Raw genomic sequence first — 20,195 nt, 5'->3', positions numbered from 1 at the left:
AACCAAATCCAACACAATCCAAATATTAAAAGACCTTAGTAGAGGCAACTATTCAGTAAATATTCCAGGCATTGAAATTATTTATACTAAGTATCTTAGTAGTTTTTCTATTTGGGATAATTTTAAATATAAACCAGGCTATATATGTAATCCAAGGGCTGATGTTATATAATATTGGTGTTTGTAAATATGTTATTATTCATATCTCACTTATGTCATTGATTCATTATTTTAGAGGAAGCTTGGCATGTACAGTTAATTGAGTATTATAGGTATCTTTATTTACCCAAAGGTTCCTATTCAATAACAAATATTAAAATATACATTCTAAAACTCTGTTCTTTATTGATAATTATTGAGCTTTTTTAAAGAAGTTTTAATACATTTTGCAACATATAAGATTTTATTGGAAGAGGGAAGAATTAGTAAAAACAAATATCTTTTAAACAATAAACAATAATAGTATTTATTAGTCTGTGTCATGTATGATATTCCTTATTTCTGTCTATTTTAAAGTTATACTGGGCACTTTCCTTTTAGGCTGCAGCCACACTGGAAAGTTTGGAAAATGCATTGGATGCTATGGAGCCACAGAATGCTCAACTTTTTTATAAGATCACCATAGCCTTCAGCAGAACTGTAAGAGGCTCTACTGTGTACCACAGCTCTGTTAACCTACAGCTGGGAATAGAAAATAGGTCACCAAGGTTGAGGCACCAAAGAGCATATGGCCTAGAGTGAAAATATGATATGTATATAAATATGTGATATATTCCTAAGAAGGGCAGTCCTGAGGAGATACGGGTTCCAACTGTCAGAAGCCATCATGGAGGCTTCATGAAGGAAGTGGCCCTTGTTGAACCTTTAAAGAGAGGGAAGTGCCTGCCAGGCAAAGGAAATAAGTGCATAGGATTTATGAATAGGAATGTTCTTTATTTTGTATTTTTAAACTCTCTGAAAGAAGTTTTTGTGTGGGTAATAGACTATTTTGGTAGGGGAAATGGTTGGAATCTTACTTTTTTTTTTATAATATTAAAGAAATGTTTGCAATTACAAGTACCCAATTTTAAAAACGATGATCAGGAATGGATTTTAAAAAATTAGCAGAATTTGAAATCAGTATCTGAAATGAGTGGATTAAAAAGTTAATTAAGCTAGGAGAAAGGCACACATGAGTAAATAAAATAATTAGTAAATATAAAGTTGAAAGAAAAAAATCAAGGATGTTGTTAAGGAGGGTATATTTACCCTTTTTGTTTGCCTGTTGCTAGATACCTGATTAGTTTCCAAAAATTCAAGTAGTTTAGTATTTTACTTGTAAAAGTTGTCATCTTCAAGTGTTACATACTTACTCTAGTAACATTGCTATTTCTTTAAATATTTTTGAAGCTTTTTAAAAAGAAGATTTTAAAGCATAATCTTTTAAAATAGTCTCAGTGGTGCCATCCTGTCTTTAGGGGGGAAAGCCCTACTTTTTTTTTGCATTAAAATGTATATACAGCTATAGCTGGTTTGGTTCAATGGATAGAGTGTCAGTCTATGGACTTAAAGGTCCCAGGTTCAATTCCAGCCAAGGGCACATGCCTGGGTTGTGGGCTTGATCCCAGTAGGGGGCGTGCAAGAGGCAGCCAATCAATGATTCTCTTTCATCATTGATGTTTCTATCTCTCCCTCTTCCTTCCTCCCTAAAATCAATAAAATATATTTTTTTAAAATGTATATACAAACTTAAAGCAATAACTTTATTGTCTACTTCGTAAAACAACCCTAGGGCAGTTTGAAAAGAGGTCTAGAATATCCTTGTAGGCAACATCAATTGGAGTTTACTTTTCAAGTTAGCTGTTTCTAAAAATACTACTCAGGATATATAAGTTCTCAGAGGATATAAACTCTTGCTGTTCTGCCTAGATAGTAAATAGAGAAGTTTTATTTTTCTTGGTTATTAAATCATTGTTTCTTTGCATTTTTCTTCTGCAAAATATAAATAACATATATGTATATTTAGAAAAACAATTCTTTTGACTGAATAGAAGTGTTCTAGTCCAACTTAATCTTTTCTTTTTAGTGTGGACGTAATCAGCTGATTCTTGAAAAAATTCAAACATTACTGGAAAGAGCTTTCAATTTAAACCCTCAGCAATCAGAATATGCTACAGAACTTGGATACCAAATGCTTTTACAAGAAAAAGTTAAGGAAGCATGGAAGTGGTATCAGATTGCCATAAATCTTGAAGAAACTAGTATCACTGCAGTGATTGGTATGACCGCTATTTCTCTAAATGTTCTTCATATAGCTGCAAGTCATAATTGCTTTTCATATCTGCCATTAAAAATGTTTTGTGATTTTCTAAAATTAAACAAATCTTCACTATCCCCAACAGAAAAAAAAATCATATATCTTTAAAAATAAAGTTTTTATTTCATAATTAATACCTAGAAAGTAGGTTTTTATGAGATAGTTCCTATACTGGTATATTATGAATTCCATCATAACAGATTTTATATGTGTACCAAGCTCACCATTTTCTTTCACCTTTTTTTTTTATATATATAAAATTTTCACGTATTATTGGTGGGGAAATCCATGTTTTATTAATGTTGGTGTTAGCTTAAAGTTTGCATGCCTAAAACTAGATATGCAAATTTTCTTTTTGTTCTGTTTGGTTTTAGGATGTATCCGATGTCAATTAATAGAAGGGCAATTACAGGAAGCAGATCAGCAGCTAGAATTTCTTAGTGAAATTCAGCAGTCTTTTGGAAAATATGCGGTATGGTATCTTATTTTATTAGACTCTAGGTCCCAGCTACTGTTTATAAAATATGAAATTTTAAATTGTCTTATTTAGTAATAGCTTTAAAGGGAGTAAAATACACTTATTTTAATATGTAACTTCATTTATTAATTTAACTCCATGAAAATTTAGACTTTAAATATTTTCCCATAAGATTCTAAAAATCTAAGCTAAAACTTAGGTCTGAACAAATATTTAACATCAAGAGCACTTCCTATACATTTGAAATCTAATTAGAAAGAAATGCCTTTATAACTGAATGGAGTAATTTATCAAAACTACTGATTTTTCAGGAATTAACCTATTTACAAGCAATTCTTGCTATAAAGAAAAATAAACGACAAGAGGAAATTATTAACTTGTTAAATGATGCCTTGGACACTCATTTTTCACAATTACAAGATTTACCTTTTGGCATACAATATTTTGAGAAGTTAAATCCTGATTTCTTGCTAGAAATCATTACAGAATATCTGAATTTCTGTCCATTGCAAGTAAGTAATTTGGGGAATTTGGGAGGGATGGGGTGACTATTAAATTTATTTCAATCACATTGGTTAATAAAATTATCTAGGTTTTAGGTATATAATTGATACATCATCTGAATATTGTATTGTGTGTTCACTGCCCAAAGTCAAGTCTCCTGTCATGTTGAGGCCCTTTCCCCTCTTGTCTCCCTCAACCCCTTTCCTTCTGGTAATCACAATACCAATGTCTGTGTCTATGAGTTTTGTGTGTGTTTTTTTACTTAATCTCTTCATCTTTTTACCTGGCACTCTAATACCACCTCTGGAAGCTGTCAGTTTGTTCTCTGTATCTGTGAGTCCATATTTGTATCTGTGAGTCTGTAAAACTGAAATCATATGGTATTTGTCTTTCTCTGACTGGCTTATTTCAGGCCCATCCATGCTGTTGCAAGGGGTAAGATTTCCTCCTCTTTTTTTATGACTGAATAGTATTCCATTGTGTAAATGTGACAGCTTTTTTTTTTTTTTTTTTTTTCCATACCTACTTACCTACTGATGGGCACTTGTGCTGCTTCCAAATCTTGGCTATTGTAAATAGTGCTGCAATGAACATAGGGAGCATATGTTCTTTCCAATCAGAGTTTTGGATTCTGATATACTCTCAGAAGTAGAATCACTGGGTCATAAGCAGTTCCATTTTTAATTTTTTGAGGAAACTCCATACTGTTTTCCATAGGGGCTGCCCCAGTCTGCATTTCTACCAACAGTGCAGTAGGGTTCCCTTTTCTCCGCATCCTTGCCAACACTTGCTGTTGATTTACTGAAAGCCATTCTTTCAGATATCAGGTGATATCTCATTGTGGTTTTAATTTGAATATCCATAGTCATTAGTGATATTGAACATCTGTTCATGTGTCTATTGACCATCTGTATGACCGCTTGGGAGAATTGTCTGTTCAGGTACTCTGGCCCCACTGCCTGATATCAGACTACACTACAAGGCCATAGTAATCAAAACAGCAGAGTTCTAGCATTACAACAGCCATATAGATCAATGGGACAGAACAGAATGCCTAGACATAAACCCACACCTATATGGGCCTTAATATTTGACAAAGGAGGCAAGAATATGCTCTGAGGTAAACACCATCTATTAAATAAATGGTATTGGGAAAATTGGACAGATATGTGACAATAAAATGACCACTTTCTCACACCATATACAAGCATAAGCTCAAAATGGATGAAATACTTAAATATAAGGCTTGAAACTCTAAAAGCCCTAGAAGAAAACAGGCAGTAAAATGTCAGCCATTTCATGTAGCAATATCTTTTCTGATGTATCTCCTCGTCCTCACTGAGGACGTTTCCCCATTGTGCATTCTTGCCTCCTTTGTTGTAAGTTTAATTAATTACATATGTGTGGGTTTATTTCTAGTCTCTTCATTCTGCTCCATTGGCCTATTTTTCTCTTTTTGTGCCAATATCATACATGTTTTTATCATAGCAGCTTTGTAGTATAGTTGGAAATAAGGGGGAGTGAGGTTTCCAACTTCAATTTTATTTATTTCTGCTGTGGTCTTTATTGTTTTTTCTTCTACTAACTTTGGACTGTGTTCTTTCCAGTTTTTCTCTTATAATTAATTTTTATTTTTATTCTGTTGCAGTTGAAAAAGTTACCTGACATGATTTTAGTGTCCTTAAGCTTTGTGACCTAATATGTATTCTATCGTGGAGAATGTTCTCGTGTACTTAAAAAGAACACACATTCTGTCTAGCCAGTTTGGCTCAGTGAATAGAGCATCAGCCCACAGACTGATCCCACGTTTGATTCTGGTCAAGGGCATGTATTTTGGTGCAGGCTTGATCCCAGGCCATGTTCAGGCCTCAAGTGGGAGACAACTAACTGATGTGTCTCTCTCACATCAATGTTTCTCTCTGTCTCTCCTACCTTCTACTCTCTAAAAAAATAATTTAAAAAATAATAATAAAAGAATGTAATATTCTACTGTTTGAGGATAGAGTGTTCTGTGCACACCTATTAAGTCCATCTAATCTCTGTCACCTAAGGCCAGTATTTCCTTTTCGATTTTATCTAAATTTTATCTAGCCATTGATGGAAGTGGTCTTAAGTGTCCCCTATTACTATTAAGAACCACCTTTACTATGTGTTTGCCTTCACTAGTGAGATTTTTTAGTTATTCTCAATAACTAATTCTTAGCAAGTAGCAAGTATCATTGTGAGAACCACACCATTTCACCTATACTTTCATTATTTCCATTGGTGCTGAAAAAAATATGCTTTAAGAAATTTATTCTGTATCCATTATTGTGTGAAGAAGTGTAAAATTCTGATATTCAAGACATAAAAACCCTTTATCCTATAAAAGAGGCAAAACTAAATATGGAACTACTATAGAAATGTTATCCTATATAATAAAGAGGTAATATGCAAATTAACCATCACACCCTCACAAGATGGCTGCCTACAACCAGACTGGTAGGGGAATTAGTGAGGGATGACCAAATGACTGAACAGCAGGCTACATGGGGTGACCAGGCCAGTGGGGGGGGGGGGCCATGAGGGGTGACGAGGCCAACAGGGAGGGCAATTGGGGGCAATCAGGGTAGGGGTGGGGCAGTTAGGGGCTAACAGGCCGCATGGAGGAGGCAGTTAGGGATTGGGCCTAAACCGGCAGTTGGACATCCCCCAAGGGGCCTGGGATTGGAGAGGGTGCAGGCTGGGCTGAGGGGACTCCTACCTCCTGTGCATGAATTTCGTACACCAGGCCTCTAATAAGATATAAAACGCTAAATTTTATTTCATAGAGTATAAGTGCTATAGGAATTTCAAGAAGTTGAAGTATTCTGGCCACCTGTGGTCATATTCTAAAAATGTTTTTGAGCACACATTTTTGTGTGCTTAAACATAGTGAGAAAATTGGACACTTTTTCTGTCAGTAATAATCACTTGCTGTAGGAGTTATGGTCAGGTAAGAGGCCATTCTCCAGTTAAGAATGTACATGTGTGGGATATAAGAGGGGATGTGGAGGGCCATCCTGTAAGTAAAGGAAGCAACATTAATGGGGCAAAGCAGGGAGAATATTTGATACAGTATTTAAATTCTGAGATCACATTCTAAGTTGTGAGTGGATAACCACTGAATAAAGATTGGTTGAGTAAGCAACTATGGAAAGAATTAGCAAATGGCTTAGTACTTCTTTAGTTACAATATTCATTATTAATAAAAATGAAGAAAAAAAAAGATTGAGGGCCTATAACATGTGAGGCAGAAAAAAGGGATATGAAAATATTCATTTGGTAGAGTACTCATGAGTGTGTTCTACCTTCTGATTCTGCTAGAAAACAAAAGCTGAATCCTCTAAAAACTGACCATACAGTACTCTCGGGGGTAGTGTGAATTATTGAATTGAGTAAATCACAGGGAAGGTTTAAAATTAGAACTCACATGGCCTTGACTGTTAATTACAACAAGAAACACTAACGCTTGGTTATTTTTCCTTTGAAAAGTTATGTACCTTTCATAAGTTATTGAATAATTGTATAATTAATAATTATTTGCCTGAACAAATTTATTATTTGGATAGTATCTTCATAGGTCTCAAGAGAATAAATTGGTATTCAACTAGTCATAGCAAAGATTTTGGACAATAAATAGAATAAGAAAAATTGTAGAAAATATAATATTTTTGGTATTCACATTATAATTAATAAGTTTATTTTTAGCTAAATCCCATTATAAACTTATAAAATGACCTGCTGATTTGTTTCGTTTAGCCTGCAAGTCCTGGCCAACCTCTCTCTCCACTTCTGAGACGGTGCGCCTCAGTCCTGGAGGCTATGGTAAGGGCTGTGCCAGGTCTCCTGCAAGCTGTCTTCCTAGTAGCAAAAGTGAAATATTTGTCAGGTAAGGTATACCTTAAAAGAAGCTTTATGTTCTGATGTTTATTAAAAACAACATAAACAAACTAAGAATTTCATATATATGGAAAATTGTAATATAAAATGCATATTTTTCATGTGCACAAATAACTCAGTTTTATCCAAAATAAAATTGTGTAACTTGTGTTACTGTTTAATTCTTTTAAACTTACTATAAATCTTTTGTGATTCAAGTGAATAGTTGGGAAAATCCAGTTTTAACACTTTACAAAAGTCTATCACATAGTACTGGGGCCTCTCAATGGTAATTTACAGTCATTAATCCATAGTTGTTAACTTGTCAGCATAACAAAACCCTTTACCAGGTTTCAGGTCCTAATGGAATTTCTTAATTCGTGTTTAGTTTCTGTGACTGGTTACATACAACCAAAAAAAAAAAAAAAAAAAATTGGAGGGGGGGCCATAACAATCAAGATTTTTAAAAAAATAATAATTAATAGATATAATAGATAGATACATAGATAACCAAACAAACAACCTCCATTATAGCTTAGCTTTTTAGTACACAAACATATGTATGATATCCAGGGGTCTTCAAACTACGGCCCACGGGCCACATGCGGCCCGCAGAGGAGTCTGATCCGGCCCGCCAGGTTTTTTGGGCAGTGAGCGCAGCCGAGGTGTTACAGTAGGAATTAGTAGTTCATATAGTCCGGCCCTCCAGCTCTCTGAGGGATCGTGATCTGGCCCCCACTTTAAAAAGTTGGAGGACCCCTGATATACATAAAAACAGATGATGACATGGTGCCTATATATGTACCTTTGCTGGTTGAATACTGTGCTAAATAAATTAAGTTTACAAAGTCCTAATGGGCAGAAACCAACTGTTTATTCTCATTAACAGTTACATCTTATATATAATGGAAAGAATTAAGAGATTGACTTCACAAGTTTTTTGAATGACAGTTTTAACTGTTAAAAAAAAAAAAAAGACCTAGATAATTTCAAAAGCCTGTTTCACCTCTAAAGTTCTCTAGTTGTGAGAAATGACCTTCTGGTTGACTTCTGTTGAGCCACATTATATTTCTTTTTTTTACTAAATTTATTGGGGTGGCACTGGTTAATAAAATTATAGGTTTTAAGTATACAATTCTACAGTACATCACCTGTATATTGTATTGTGTGTTTTCCACCCCAGGTCAAGTCTATTTATCCCTGCTTTTCCTTCTCCTACCTCCCCCCATCACATGATGTTTCTGTTTTTTCTTCCCAATTACAATGGGTATCACATACTAGTTAGTCAAACTGTAACTTTGAGTTCAGATTAATTTATTAAACATTTATTATTTATTTTGAAATTAGATATAAGTAAGTCTCATCATTGTAATACTTAATTGTCAAAGTCTCTAGGAATAAAAGTGTCATATATTAACCCATTTTTAAAAAGGAGCAGCCTGAAATCATTTGAAATGGTGCCGATGTTGTTAACATTGTCTAAATTCACATTTGTGTGTCTGATGCACAGATAAGCCAAACACTGAGACACTGGTGCTCAGAGATAGGGAAAGGTTCATTGATTTGGCCAGGGTGAGAGGACAGGAGGGTAAGACCTCTCAAATATGTCTTTCCCAAAAAGCAAAACTGGGGATTTTTTTTTGCAGTGAGGGAGTTAGAGAGAGGGGGTGTTTCAGGGAACTCAGGGAGGCGTCTGTGTTTCTTCAGTCTCCCTCTCATGTGACACCTTGTGTAACCAGAGGTTTGGACAGCAGCAGGTGGTCACAACTTTCTTAGAGGCATTCATTCCTTCTGCAGAGCAGACTCATACATTCTCTTTGTGACTCTGGATTTATCTCCTGCTTGACAAAGAAACAGTCCATCAGCAACTTACAATTACATTGTGAGAACAAGGGGTGCTGGGCAGGCAGAGCAGTTGGGGTCTGACTATACTGGCATGTGTCTAAATAGCAGTATTCTTGCTCATTTGCCAGCTGCATCAACTACCTGGATCTGGACCAAACTTTACAAGTTAAGGCCATATAGCCCTCTATCGGAATGCCCTCACTTTAGACCAGAGGAGCCCTCTGCAACCCAGGGCCCTCTGCACTTCTGACTAGCTGGGTCCACATTTTAGGTTCCCTGTTATCCCTTCATGTTTGAGAATTTACCAGAATGACTCCTAGAACTCAGGGAAGCATTATACTTTGAATCACAGTGTTATTATAACAAAGGACGTTAATCCGAACCAGCAGAAGGAAGAGACGCATAGTGTGAGGTCTGGGCGGATCCCAAATGTGATGCTGCCGTTGTCCTCTGCCTGTGGAGTTGGGACACAGGAACCTTCTGCCACAGGGATGTAGGACAGCACCTGCAGTACATTAGCAGCCATGGAAGCTCACTAAAGGTTGAGTCTCCATAGGGTTTCATTACAAAGGGATGGATCAAATCATTGGCTGGCCTCGTGATTGAATTCAATCTCAGTTCCCTTCTGCCAGTCAGGTTGATATCACAAGGTTCAAAGCCCCAACCCTCTAATCCACATGTGTCAAACACAAGGCCCGCGGGCCAAATCCGGCCGGCCAGGCCTTGCAATGTGGCCCGCACCGCGCTGTCATCACTGCACTCCGCTGTCAGTTTATGACATTGTCAGTTTATGACTGTTCAGTAAACCATTCGGCCCGCGATTTAGGCTGGATTTTAGATTTTGGCCCCTTCTCTGATTGAGTTCGACACCTCCATATGATATGGTGGGTCTTCATGAGGTGGGCAGCCCCCATCCTGAGTCATACTGTCATCATAAACTATCAGAGCCCACCACAGATAACAAAGACATTCCATGGAATTTGTAAAATTCCAAGATTTAGAGTCTCCCTCTCAGGAACCTTGGAAAAAGCCCAGCTACTAGTACATTATTTTACAGGTCCCTGACAAAAACAGATCAGACAGCAAAGGCTTTCATTGTTTCTTCAAAAGAAATTGGACTGCTCTTAGATAAGAATGTGATGTTGATGTGATCTTTGTTTATATGGTCGTCTTTTCCCCCAACAGTGATGACCAATTTCTCTATTTTTAAATACTTCTGAAATAAGTGGCGCATTCTTCCCCTTGCTTTAGAAGAGACAAGATTCTTATCTCAGTTATTCATGCATTCCTCGTTTTCTTAAGTCACTTTTTTGTAAATCCTGATTCTTTTCCATATACTTTCTCTCCTTGGTAATAAGCTCTTATTTCAAGTTACTTCCTTAATTCTCCTCCTTCCTAAAAGAACAGAGGAACTGTAATTCCCATGCAAATTCATTTGCTTAACCTTCACATTTCCTTTTTTATCTGTTCTGAGTGTCAGATTGCATCACAATTATGCTTGATGGTTAATGGACAAATTTTGACACTATATAAGTTTTGTGCTGCCACTGCCAGATTTTTGTTCATTAATTCTGTCTCTAAGAAAAAATGTTTTCTGTTTAAATGGATTTGTATTATAAGTAGGAATACTGGAGCCCTGGCTTTAGCCTTGTCTGTTGAGGTGGTAGGTAATGTTAAGGAACCAAAAGCAGTTGAGGATCTCTTCTTTCCCCATTCTCCTAGCAAAGCTGAATGGGGAGTTGGCCTAGCTAGGCTTACCTAAGGCCAGTTTATGAGATGGCTAATGCAGATAAGCACATGTTATCTCATATCAGACCACTAGCACCCAGAGACTACTGTTTAGAGGAAGAGCCTCTTGTACCGCATCCGCCAATCCAGGGTAGGCTCCACTCTTCCAGTAACTTTAATCTTGATCATTTGCTTTTATTTTAAGACTCCCAGATGTACAGTAGATGTGTTTCCAATATCTTTAATATTTCAGTTGTATTTAAAAGTATTTTAAATCTAAAACTCATGCTTCTAAATCTCTAGGGTATATCAATATGTCTTTTTGTAATTTTATGGATGGTAATAAAATTTCTAGATTTTTAAAACTTTTAGTCTAGAATGATAACTAGACTAAATCCCCTTTGTTACTATAACATTCTACCTATTAAATTTCTATGTTTTACATAACTTAATGAAATTGTAAATAAAATAAATTGAAAAGGAAAGTGAATATAGATACATGCATAGGTCTCTGAGTAACAGTGGTGATTGATTCTGATTTTTTCACACTTTCTCTGGTTTGCTTCTTTTGACCCAGGTGTGGTCTTACAGGTGTACAGTACTCTGATTTACATGTAAATTCTTTCATGTGGACTACAAAGAAGAGGTTAAATCATGGCCTTGCGAACAGAGGACTTCAAACACATAGACTGACTACTTTTCTCCCTCTTACTTCTAAGATCTCCAGTTCTTAATTATTTGAATTAAATGGTGTTTTGTGTCTCTCATTAGGTGACATTGAAGCAGCTTATAGTAACCTGCAGCATTGCCTGGAACACAATTCTTCCTATGCAGATGCTTACCTCCTGATGGCTCAAGTTTATTTGTCTCAGGATAAATTTAAATTATGTTCTCAGTCTCTTGAACTTTGTCTGAGCTATAACTTTAAAGTAAGTATCAACCTCCTGGAATCTTTAGCAAATGTTTATATATCAACTTTTAAAAAAAATTTAGCCTTTAATATTTTGCTAATAAATGCATTTTTTAAATTAAAAAGATTTTGTATTCATAAGCAGTAGGAGAAGAAATGGAACAACTGTGTAGAGTTAAATTGTAGGGACTGGGCAACAAAGACCTGTGGACAGTGCCTAGTGTTGCTATTTATCTCTCTGAACCTCCCTTTTCCTTTCTATACAACTCATAATACCCTACAGCTATAGTGAATGTTAAATGCAATAATGAAAGTATCAAAAATAATTGTAAACTATAAATATTTTTCTGTATTAGGATTTATTTTATTGCCTGTTTCCGTCTTGGACCTTGTTTTTTTGTTTGTTTGTTTTTTAATACTCACCTGAGGATATGTTTTTACTGATTTTTAGAGAGTGAAAGAGCAACATCTATCGGTTGCCTTCTTTATGCTCATTAGCCAGAGATTGACCGCTACCTAAGTTGGCACTGAACCCACCCTCTTTTGGTGTACAGGGCTTGAACCTGGATCTTTAATAACTTTTCTCTGTTTATCATCAAAGATGCTGAGTCATTTTGAAACTCACAGAGGCGTGTAGCGTCCCAGACATTAAATGGCTGCTACTTCACCTCATTCTAGATTATCTCCTTTGACTCATTGCTCACTTGTTTTTGTCATTTTGTTTTTCTGTATACACTGCTGCTAACCACAATAAAGACAGAAGCTTTGTTTCATCTTTCTGAGTCGTACCAAATGATAAGACCAAGTTTTGATTAACGTATCCTAAAATGCTTAATCTTAAAAATAAAGAAAAGGGGGAAAACCTTGTTTCTAGAAATCTAATGACTTTATATCAGTCCCAGCAGTCCCAGATAAAGAAACTCCTCTCCTGAAAACTCAGATTATTTTAGAATACATTTTCTAGCCTTACGTACTTCGTTTGCATTTTCTCCTCTGTCACAGTAGAAGCTCTTAATTACCTGGTGGTTCATCCAGAGGGATGTTAGATGGTGGCAGGTTTCCTGAATTTGATTTAATATAATATTGGATCAGAAAGTTAATAAAAGGACAGAAATAGACCTTATGTATTTAGACCTCAGGCTATCCTCAAATATCCTATCATTTTAGTGTTTGATGGACTGTAAATTATATATTGATGTTGTAAGCACTCCAAGGAAGTATTTCTGATTTTTTTTTCAGGTGAGAGAATATCCTTTATATCATTTGACAAAAGCTCAGACACAAAAGAAAATGGGAGAAATAGGAGAGGCCATTAAAACTCTACATATGGCAATGAGTTTACCAGGAGTGAGGAAAAATGGAGCCTCCTCAAAATCAAAATACAAAAATACTGAAATTGATGCGAGCCATCGTTTATCAATCTTTCTTGAGTTGGTAGAGGTCTACTGCTTAAATGGAGAACAGGTAGGTCAAATTTTAATTCATTAACTCAGATCTGAACTTTTTATTTTAAATATGTATATATGTTAGTAGGAAATGAAAAAGCTACCCTGACCAAGTAGTAAAATTTAGAAAATTTATTTCTCAACACTTCTCACCAAATCATGTACTTTTTGCAAGCCCCTGAAGTTATACATAGTTTGCACGTGGAAGACATTAAGTATCAGTGTACTTAGATTGGCTACCATAAAATGTTATAACATAACATAACATAACATAACATAACATAACATAATGTGAATTACAATACAATGTAATATGACATATTATGAAATGTATTATGACATATTATGCAATGTATTAATAAGTATAATAGCATTATAATGTATGATTACCCAGCTATTATGAAAAATAATATAATATAGTTCTGTGAATTTCTAAAGGCTTCACACACACAAGCATACATGTACACACAAGTACTACTGAAATAAAATGAAAATACCAACCTGAAATTCTAGTACTTGAGGAAACAAAAGAACCAGTGGATGAATAACAACTTTGATAAATTCATAGGACAGCCTTAAAATCAAATGCTTTAATAATAATATAAATGGATAGATGGATGGATGGATGGATAGATGGAAAATAGGAGGTAATTTTGAGAGAATTCAAGAAAATGAAGAACTTAATGTCATTGATATCTGGTTTTTGGATTGCAGCAGTTGCTTATTTATTTTTATATTTCAGTGGAAGTTAAGAACACTATCCTATATAATAAAAGGCTAGTATGCAAATAATCCCCTCAATCGGGAGTTTGACCAGGGGACAGAGCCAGCCAGCTGGCCAACCGCCTGCGGCCCCTCTCCCGAGCTGGCCCTGCTCCCAGATGGCACCTCCACCCCAATCGGGGGCAGGGCCATTCCACCTACTGCCTGCAGCCCAGCCAGCCTGGCCTGATCAGCCCCAATTGGGGCCAGCCGGTTGAACCCCAACCGTGCACAAATTTGTGTACTGGACCTCTATATATATATATAAAATGCAATATGCTAAGTATCCAACCATTAGAGCGGTAGCTATGACACACACTGACCACAAGGGGGCAGACACTTAGCTCACAGGCATGGAAACATGAAACATACTAATGAATCTCAGAGGGGAGTGAAAGGGGGAGTGGGAAGAGAGTAACCAAAGATCTTTTATGCATACTAGAGGCCTGGTGCATGGATTTGTGCACCAGTGGGGTCCCTCGGCCTGGTCTGCGGGGATTGGGTGGAATCCATGCACCGGGCCTCTGACATTACCTGAGGGATTCTGGATTATGAGAGGGTGCAGGCCAGGCTGAGGGACCACACAAATACACAAATCCATGCACCAGGCCTCTAGTATCTAGATAATTGCCAAGTCTCAATTTCTGTTTCACTAATAAATGAATATAAGATGCATTTAAATAAGAAGAACCAACTGCCATGCATAAATAATTGATTCTAAGATGTCCTAGTTTTCTCAAATCTTAAAATTTCTGAAATCCAAATATTCTATATTTAAAGTTGAAATGGATCTTAAATGACATTTGAGATGAATCTTAAATAACATTTTAGATTCATTGTGATACAAATTTAGAAATGAAGTAATATGTTCACCTGAGGTATAAGAAAAATGATGTACTGAGATAGGGAATAAAGTACTACACTACTTAATGAGGAGCCGTTGGGTGCAGTAAGTGACTGGACTAGATTGCATCAACGAGATAATAATGAATGTGGCTAAGAATTTAAGCTTTGGAGTCAAGCTGCCTGAGCCTGAATTCAGGTCTATCATTTGTTAACTTCTTAACTCTCTAAATCTCAATTTCCTTGCTGCAGGGTAGGGGTTTTAATAGTAATTATCTGACAGGTTATTTGTGAGAATTAGGTTAATATAATGCTGGCTGCAAAGTAAATGCTTATCTACAATAATAAAAGCATAATATGCTAATTAGACTGGACAGCTAACCCACCTTATGGACGTCATTCCTGATGTCCTTCTGGACGAAGCTGCCATGGCGGGGTCCAAAGCAGAGTTGGTTAGGGGCGATCAGGCAGGCATGCTAATGGTTAGTGGCAATCAAGCAGGCAGGCGAGTGGTTAGGAGCCAGCGGTCCCAGATTTCAAGAGGAATGTCCATAACCAGTAGTCAGACATCCCCCAAGGGGTCCCGGAATGTGAAAGGTGCAGACCAGACTGAGGGACTCCCCTTCCCATGCACAAATTTTGTGCACCGGGCCTCTAGGTAAATTATAGTAGTGGTGTCTCTTGTGTAGCAACTGCTTTGTCTCAATTATGTAAAAACCAGTGTTTATAATGTTATCTGAATTTGGTTTGTGCATTTAGTTTTAAATTTTTTTGCTTTTAAAAAATCCATCAGCATTTCATGAATATCCTAATTGTGCTAGCATTTATTGTTCATTCTGTTTTCGTAGAAAATCCTCATTTCTAATATAATTTGTTGAGTATTGAATGTTATTTTTATTTCATCCTTACAGCATGAGGCAGCAAAGGTGTTACAAGATGCTGTCCATGAATTTTCTGGGACATCTGAAGAATTGCGTGTTACCATTGCTAATGCAGACCTAGCTCTGGCCCAAGGAGACGTTGAGCGGGCTTTAAGCATGCTTCAGAACGTTACATCCGAACAGACTTATTTCATTGAAGTCAAAGAAAAGATGGCAGATATATACCTGAAGCATAGAAAAGATAAAATATTGTATATCACTTGCTATAGGTAAATGGTTATTTTAATGCACTTAACCTCCTAAAATTAATTCCCAAATTTGTTTTACTTCTTTTTTAAGTGTTTTATAGGTACTGTATATATCCTTGCCTTCATTTTTCTCACTTCCTTCTACCATCAACCACAGTCACTCTAGCCAAGCTACTCTCTCAAAAACATAGAGCATAATACCTAGGATTACTTCAACCTGTGGCTCATTCTGGTTTCCCAGTTCTCCTCCCTCGTCAGATGTTACTTTTAGACATCTTTCTGTTGAGGAAGGGAAAGAACAACAATTATATGTATTAATAATTTAAGATAATTATGTAATGTAACATCAATTCTGGGGCTAGATGGTCATGTTTAATTCTTAATATAATAGACTAAAGGCCCAATGCCCGAAATTCGTGGAAGGGGCTTGGCCCTCGCAGCTGCGGTGGCTTGCCTCGGCCCTCACTCCCTGGCTTCATTTAGAAGGTCATCCAGAGGACATCTGGAGGTCCTTTGGCTGTCTGGTTTAATTAACATTATGCTCTGATTACTATAGATACAGAAAAAGTATTATGGTTTAGTATGTACTACACTAAGGTATGGATTACAAATGTTTCGTGGTGAAAGAACAGGGACTTTAAAAGTTATATGTGCTCTGGCCAGTGTAGCTCAGATTGTTGAGCATCATCCCATACACCAGAAGGTGACAGGTTCGGTTACCGGTCAGGGCACATACTCAGTCTTGGGTTCAATTCCCTAGTCAGGGTGTGTGTGGGAGGCAAACTATCAATGTTTCTCTCTCACAGTGATGTTTTTCTCTCTCTCCCTTCCTCTCTCTAAAATCAATAAAAATAAATTAACTGAAAGTTATGTTCTAATGCCCTTAGGAGTTACTGAGATATACAACACGTACACATGGACATATACACACATGCACACACACAGGTTGCTTTTACTCTTCTACCTAAACATACAGATGAACATACATGCACACACTCCACATAAGAGAAAATTAACATTTTTATCTCTTAAAAACAGTAAAATACTGATGAATTAAGTCGTCAAATTGGTTTAATATGTATATATCAAGGCTCAGAAATCTGCTCAAATTCTTTTTTTCTTTTTTCTTTTTTTTTTTTTGTCTCTTTAGATCCTTTTATTTTTTAATTAAATCTTTATTGTTGAAAGTATTGCACATGTCCCCTCCTTTTCCCTCATTGATCCCTTCTAAGCCTGCCCCCATTTCTCATCCCTTGCTTAGAATCTTTGTAGGTGCTGTGTGATTTAAAAACAACAACAACAAGGGAGTAGTACCCTGGTATAGATAGATGAACTAAAGTTCTACATCACAGTTCCTAAAGATGAGCACTAACTATCATCTCTAATGGTGAAAGTATTTCCAAATAGGGCTGATTTGTTTGAATGCAGTTTATTATAGCAGTTAAAAGCATAGGTTTCTGTTTTAAGCAGATCTGACATATTAGTTGTAGACAAACTCAGCGTCATCTGTAATATCAAAATAATATTTCTCTTTCTCATAAGAATTTTTGACCAATTAAATGAAATTCTATATGTTAAAGACTTAGTATCATGTTCTTATTTGAGTAACTTTGGTATTTTGACCTTTAGTAGTTAAATTTTGCAGGTAAAAAATAAACAGGAAATACTGAAGTACAATAGAAGACTGGATGTTTTTTAAAGTAACTCATTTCAGCACATGGTTAATGCCATGAATACCAGAGCTCAAGATACATAGGAGAATAAGTGATGTCCTTCCTCCAGCCTGCCCCCCAATCCATTTTGGTACCTTTACTTCCATGTCATTTCAAAATTAAACATACAGAAAATATATTTCTGGATACAATTTATCCACCTGTACTCTGACTCCTGCATATCAGAAAATGCAAAGACTTAATGAAAAACATAAACACTCTGGTTATGGGTATGGTGGTTTTGTTTTTTGTTAGTGTTTCTCACAGTGTTACACTGTTGGATATGTAGAAGGTATTCTGAAGGTTATTGGTTAATTGAAATAAATATGTTTACCTTTTAGAAGAAAATATTTGTATTTAATATACTAAATAGCATTGGTCTGATTTCCAGAGAAATTGCTGAAATAATGCCCAGCCCTCATTCTTTTCTTCTCCTGGGAGATGCATACATGAATATTCAAGAGGTAAATTTCTGATGCTACTGAACTTAGACTTTTAAAAAATCTCTGTGATTAGTATAACATCCCAAATGAAAAGGAATTTGGTTTTCTAAATAATGTTTACTTAATATTCAAAATTCAGTCATCACAGTGAAAGGAGACAACCATTACAATAAAAAAACGCTTTTCTTTTCAAATTGAAACCCAATAATTCAACACATTCATTATTTAAAATAGAAATGTTATCAGAAGCAAGTGAAGAGACTCCTTTAAACAGAAGCATGAATTGAACTATTGCTATGTGGTGTTTTCTTCAAAGGGAAGCAGTTCTCTGACTCTATCTGGCTTTTGTGATGACTGCCAGAAATGAAAAGTCAAGAACTTTTCTCTTACTACTCAGATTTTTGCTTATGAAGGCAAGAGAACAATTAACCTGGTTGGGAGTATACTGATAAGTCATACCTATACTAGTAGATTGTCGCCTTTCTGAAATTATTAAGGTTTCTGGACTTCAATACATGCTTTATTAATCTTATTAAATATTCCAAATGAAGCACATAATTATATAAATGTTGCCATTAGTGGGACCCAGCCCAGCTCTTTATCTATTGCCTATTCTTTGTGTCTGTCAACATTAGCCTGAAGAAGCCATAGTAGCATATGAGCAAGCATTAAATCAAAACCCAAAAGATGGAACACTGGCAAGCAAAGTTGGGAAAGCGCTTGTAAAAACTCATAACTATTCAAAGGCAAGTACTTTACAGTTTAAAATATATCTATTGGGTCAATTTTTTCAAAAAGTCTGCTCTATGAGAGGTGTCAGCTAGCACCGTTTATATCTTGATGGTTGTAAAACTTCAAATTGTGTCCACAAGCTGGAATTTGTGCTAAAGTCTTTTTCTTGTCTCACATTCTTGTCACTGCATTTTGCTAAGACTATTTGGACTAAAGTCTACTCCAGGCCTCATCTTACACCTAAATTCTTATCACTAAACCAGTTGCTATTAACATTTCTTTCATTATATGACAAAGCATAATAGATATCCTTTCTTTGGAATGAATTTTGGTAAGCTATGTGCTTTGAGGGTTGGGTTTGGGGGTTTGGTTTTTGTTTTGTTTTGTTTTGTTTTGCCTCCTAGAGTAAATGAGTATTCTTTAGTTGCTATATTTTTGCTCTATTCCTGGTAACTGTTGAACATTTATATAACAGCTCGCAAAGTATTTGCATTTGATAAAGTTCACTGGCATCTGGAATAAAACCATTAAAAAACATTTGTTTTCACCAAGCACTCTATTAATAACTACTTATACAAGAAATGCTAGTTGCCTTGTGTGATGTTTGATTCTCTGAGGAAAATGGCATGTTAACTGGTAGTGCAGATATATGCCTAAGCTTCTCCTTGGTTATTTTCAATTATGAATATGTTTTAAATTTGTGTGTAAGTTACCTATGCTTGAATGCCATTCTCATTGCCTCTTCCTAACTAAAATGGGTTTTGTTTAGGCAATCACTTACTATGAAGCTGCACTGAAAAATGGACAAAATTATCTTTGCTACGACTTAGCAGAGCTTTTATTAAAATTGAAATGGTATGACAAAGCAGAAAAAGTTCTTCAACACGCTCTAGCTCATGAACTTGGTATGAAAATATTCCTGATTTGAAAAAAAGTATACCTGATATACCTTATCTTTTCATTTTTGTATTATAGAAATGTGTATTTGTATTCCCAGTATTTTATATGTGAAGTTGCTTATTTCATTGATCAGAATATCACTCTATTAAAATAAGACATTTGAAAAATCTATAACAGATTTATGAAACAGTTAATTGCGTTATAGAAAGATACTTTCCAAAATGATGTAAAGTTCTTTTAAATTCCAATTATGTCTGATGTTTAAACAAGTAAACATTTTTATTATAAGTTTTTAAAAATATATTTTTATTGATTTCAGAGAGAGAGAGAGAGACAGAAACATCCATAATGTAAAATTAAAGAAATAATTTAAATCAACCACTTCAAACAGACTGGCACAGACCATGTATTTCTTAAGTGGTGGAAGAAATATATTTCTGTTAATTAGTATTTAGGGTTCTTTTACTGCTTAGATCACAAAGTAATAATACTAAATATTTAAATCGCTTTCAACCACATACCACACTTTATTTTAATTGCTTTGCATATGTTAACTTACTTTGTACTT

The 20,195-nt window shown here is 35.6% G+C and overlaps 1 protein-coding gene across 1 annotated transcript in view; it reads left to right on the top strand.

Moving 5' to 3' along the window:
• The window catches only part of TTC21B (tetratricopeptide repeat domain 21B), a 58,390-nt gene that overhangs the window by 11,437 nt on the left and 26,758 nt on the right, over window positions 1–20,195 (top strand). Inside the window, exons 8-18 of the mRNA XM_084891588.1 lie at window positions 541–639; window positions 2,066–2,258; window positions 2,671–2,768; window positions 3,086–3,286; window positions 7,059–7,188; window positions 11,523–11,680; window positions 12,901–13,125; window positions 15,623–15,861; window positions 17,944–18,016; window positions 18,631–18,741; window positions 19,497–19,632. Of these exons, the coding sequence (XP_084747714.1) occupies window positions 541–639; window positions 2,066–2,258; window positions 2,671–2,768; window positions 3,086–3,286; window positions 7,059–7,188; window positions 11,523–11,680; window positions 12,901–13,125; window positions 15,623–15,861; window positions 17,944–18,016; window positions 18,631–18,741; window positions 19,497–19,632 (1,663 nt within the window). The remainder of the gene's footprint in view (window positions 1–540; window positions 640–2,065; window positions 2,259–2,670; window positions 2,769–3,085; window positions 3,287–7,058; window positions 7,189–11,522; window positions 11,681–12,900; window positions 13,126–15,622; window positions 15,862–17,943; window positions 18,017–18,630; window positions 18,742–19,496; window positions 19,633–20,195) is intronic.

Source organism: Pipistrellus hanaki, assembly GCF_964339955.1.
Source record: "Pipistrellus hanaki genome assembly, chromosome: 8".
NCBI lineage: Eukaryota > Metazoa > Chordata > Mammalia > Chiroptera > Vespertilionidae > Pipistrellus > Pipistrellus hanaki.
Note: the sequence above shows the minus strand (reverse complement) of the source record. Positions and strands in the feature narration are given on the sequence as shown.